The sequence below is a fragment of the Dicentrarchus labrax genome, unplaced genomic scaffold (genome assembly GCF_905237075.1).
Source record: "Dicentrarchus labrax unplaced genomic scaffold, dlabrax2021, whole genome shotgun sequence".
Classification (NCBI taxonomy): Eukaryota; Metazoa; Chordata; class Actinopteri; family Moronidae; genus Dicentrarchus; species Dicentrarchus labrax.
In genome coordinates this window covers 26,846,394-26,850,519 of record NW_026136704.1, presented here as the reverse complement: position 1 = coordinate 26,850,519, position 4,126 = coordinate 26,846,394, and the positions used below count along the sequence as shown (strand labels likewise).

At 39.1% G+C, this 4,126-nt stretch overlaps 1 protein-coding gene across 1 annotated transcript; it reads right to left on the bottom strand.

Annotated features, from left to right (window-relative positions):
* Positions 1–1,909: 1,909 nt before the first annotated feature.
* LOC127363036 (claudin-8) lies at positions 1,910–4,092 on the bottom strand. The gene has a single exon (XM_051399467.1). It carries the CDS (start codon positions 3,864–3,866, stop codon positions 2,781–2,783), a length of 1,086 nt encoding a protein of 361 aa, XP_051255427.1. The 5' UTR covers positions 3,867–4,092; the 3' UTR covers positions 1,910–2,780.
* Between the last annotated feature and the right edge of the window lie 34 nt (positions 4,093–4,126).

Here is a 4,126-nt window from a genome sequence, read left to right as displayed (position 1 = left end):
TCTTGCTGTCAAGCTTGTGCAAATAGAAAATGGCATTTCTGGTTACAGCTTTCAAAATAAGAGATGAATTGGCAACCGTGTGGTAACAATAGAGAAAATCAACATCACAATCAACAGCACAGAAATGAGCTTCATATATTTCATTTCATTAAATTTGTATTTTAAACAAATTAATCAAAATACCAAGCATCCAACACAATTTTTGCTGCAGATCTTGTGTATATGTTTGTGTTTATAGATGGTTTCCCATTAAATATTGTTATATATTTATTTAGAAATAATTCATACTTTTCCCTACATACAGCTTATTCCCATATTCAACTAAACTTGAGTTGCTTATGATTCTCAATCCCAAAGCCTTTAGTCGTGTAAATTTTCCATTTAAATGTTTAGATGGATTTTTCTGCATCTGCTGCTATATAATTTACTTTAATTAATTGAGTGCTTTTATTGTGAAATCAAGCTTGCCTTGCTTCCGGTCTCACTCTCACTGTCTTTGGCTGACTCGACACAGCTGAGCGTACCTCCCGTGCAGGCGCTCAATTGAGGGCACAGCCAAGCCACTAATCCACAAACATGGATACGTCCTGAAGATTAACTTCAAATCTGGCAACATTCGACCTCGACAACGTCTTTGCTTTGGTACACCGAGGAATGATTAAATCTTTGCTCCAGTCCTGATGGAAATGCAAATCTAATCTTCAAACTGGTCTGTGACGCTCCCTTGAAGATTAACTACCTCAACTGTTTATCTGACACAGTCTCAGAGTAAAATAAAATGTGTTCACATCACCTTAACCTACTTTTGTTTTTTTCCTTGAAGCAGAGTGGTTTTGGATGGAAGTTAAAAAGTTTTCATGGTTGCTCAGTTGCACCAATCAGTAACTGGCAATGATGCTCCAAACCACATCTCCCCAAGCAAGGGAGAAGCATCAGGGGTGTTGATGTGTTTCTTGGGATTAGTGTAATCTTACTATTATTTAATTCCCCAGAAATTAGAAAAATTAGAGACTGATAGTTGAGAATGATTTCTCGATTTACACACTGACTGCAAGAATATCCTTAATTTACTTTTTATCAAAAGGTGCTGTGCAATTTTAAGTCTCTATTGAAGATGAAACAGTAAAAGCTGGGTAAACTAGAAAACAAGTAGCCTACAAAATGTGGCTGCCTTATTTCGACAGCAGAAACCCAATCTCAATTCTGTATCCCCCCAAAAAAGTCCAGATGAAGAATAAGGATGCAATATGATATGATGAACTTACTCCACCATGTTTATTATTTATTGGTGTAGCCAGTAGCCTAAATAAGGTTTTCATGTTTTCAATTTATTCCCGTAATATGAAGTTGTTCAGTTTCAGCTAATGAAATGCAGTGAAATGAGGGCATTACTCCTCTGACACCTGCAGTGCAAGAACAGAAGATTGCACTCAGTCCAGGGTTTAGGACACTCCTCACGTTCTCTGGCGGCATCTGGTGGCGAATAATGACAGTGTCTTGGATTGGTTCAGGCCACCATGGAGTTAGCGTTGTCAGGAATTTTTAACTGCCACTATATTATTGCTCAAGCAATAATTACAACACATGAAGTATTTGCTGTTGTTGATACAAAGCAGATTTATATATTCAGAAGCACAGTTCCATAGCTCTCATCTTTTTCGCTGTGAAGGTCCATCCAGGTAGTCCCACTTTAAGGGTTAATTTAAAATGTAATCTTAACTTGATTACTTCGGGTTACTTTTGGATTAACTCAATACTAAATATACAATAATACTAATAATATACAGAACAATGTAACCTCAGAAAAAATAAAAAAATAGAAAGAACTTTGTTTACATTATTCTGTACCATTTTTACACCAAGAATAGGCTCGAATAGGCTTTAAAACAACACCTTTACTGCTACCACATTGTATATAGTGACATTTATTATTGTTTTGCATTTGTAACATTTTATTTTGGACATCAATTTTTTTGATTTACTGCAACATAGATAGTCTATCCTAGCAGCAAACATCTGCAATATACAGGGAAACATTCTGAATAGGTTGCAAGTCGAACATAGGGCAAATACAGATTCTGATTCTACCTGAACTGCATACAACTCCCAAGGGGAACATACAAATTACACACAAACTCAATGCTGCTGAGTGAACTGCTACGTTCTACAAATTGGCCTGCCAATCACTAAGTATTAATGATGATGCTAATACAAACTATTACAAAATAACTATAAGTAGGCAATTTTATTATACTGCACCGCATAGCTTGTATTTGAGTGGTTGTAAAAATATCTTGATTGTAGACATTGTAGACAACTAGACATTAAAAACAAAACACACTGAAACACATTCAATGATAACCACAGCAGATTAAAAACTATAATGAACAGATGGTTACAAAGAAACATAAGGCTATGTTGTTGCAAACAGATGGTTTCTCATAAATCTCTCTACTTTGGGAAAGTAAACCCACACCAGGGCTTAATGAAAACAGCATAATGTCACCTTTATTTACACTAACAACAACAGCAGTTGTGTTCAACCTGATCAAATAACCAATTTGTTCGACAAAACAAATTATAAAAACTGTAATAATAGTAGAAAAAGAGTCAAAAAAGCTATTTAGTCTGGCCATCAGGGTAATCTTAATATAAGCAGAGATAACATGATTTACCTTCATTTTGCACTAATGTGTAGCAGTTTAAATTACGTTGTGCTGATCGACTATAAAAGAAAAGTTCTTGGTGTCGGTAAGTTTAAGAAGCAACAAACTTTTTCTTTATATATATACACCAGCACTACTCCCGCTTTGAGACTCTGGTTGAATCCTTGATGCTTTATATCCTATGAAAACAGGAGTGTGAGGAACCGGATGAAAACTCGACTGGTAGGACGGAGTGGGATTGCCGGTATAAGCCAGTGTATATGGTGTGGTGTTTTGGCTAAGGTACAAGTTGCCTGGCATATACAGGCTTCCAACATGGTTAGAACTCTGCATAGAGGAATGGTGAGCCATGCTACCTTGATATAACGATGCATTTTCAGCCAGGCCGGGGTTGTAGACAACATGTTGGTTGATTAGTTCTCCATCATTTCTCATTACTTGAGGGATATTTTGCAGTGGCATTGCAAGTTGTTGTTCAACAGAGCCGTTGTTCTGTAGAGAAGGCTGGTATACAGTTGATGGGAGACTGGAAAGAGTCGAGATAGGATAATACCTCATTGGAGTCTGCTGTCTGGGTGCTTGCTTGTAACTGAGCAAGTTGGCTGGGTGGTATACATCAAATGAGCCTTTGTCTGAGGGTATACGGCGGCAGACGAACAACATGGCTGAGGCGAAAAGGAAGGCGCCAGTTACCCAACCGATGTAGAGAGCCTCTCCCAGCTCCCTCCTCTGGGCATCAATTAGCAAAGGATTGTAAAAATCCCTAATGATTACATGACCTGTCCATGACACAGGGATGAAGACACAGATACAGGCCATGAACTGCATACCACCTGCAACCATTAGGATAATGGTCTTAGCCCGATCATTGCCCTGAAAACAGGAAATACATTGCATTCCTCCCAGAGCCACAAGGAGCCCCAGCCCCGACAAGGCCAAAGAACAGCACATCAGACCCCTGGCTGCCTGTAACTCCGAGGGCAGGAACAGCAGGGAGTCATACACCTTACACTGCATCCTGATGTTGGCCTGTCTGTAGCAGTTCATCCACAAGCCTTCCCAGCGGGTTTCCATCACAATTATGTTCTCCCCAATGAAAGCTGTCACCTTCCACATAGGCATCCCTGTAGTAGCCGCCGCCCCAATAAGCCCAATCAGGCCGACACACATTGCGGCTATTTCGGCAGCACCTTGAACCATTGTGCAGTTTAGCTGTGTCCAAATCCAAAAATTAGGTTAGCTCACGTTGACACCAAAAAATTTGATGCTTTAGTACAACATCTCATAATCAAGTCAAAGATGTGTTCATAGCAGTGAGGATCTTCTCATCTGATGCAGTTTGTATGCAAGAGTTGGTTTGTTATGGGAAAAAAGCTCTGCCGTCACCTGGTTGGCTCAGAGCAATGGGGGTAAAGAAGACCTCACCTTATTTTGTGTTTATGGTTCCTCTAGCTATAGTG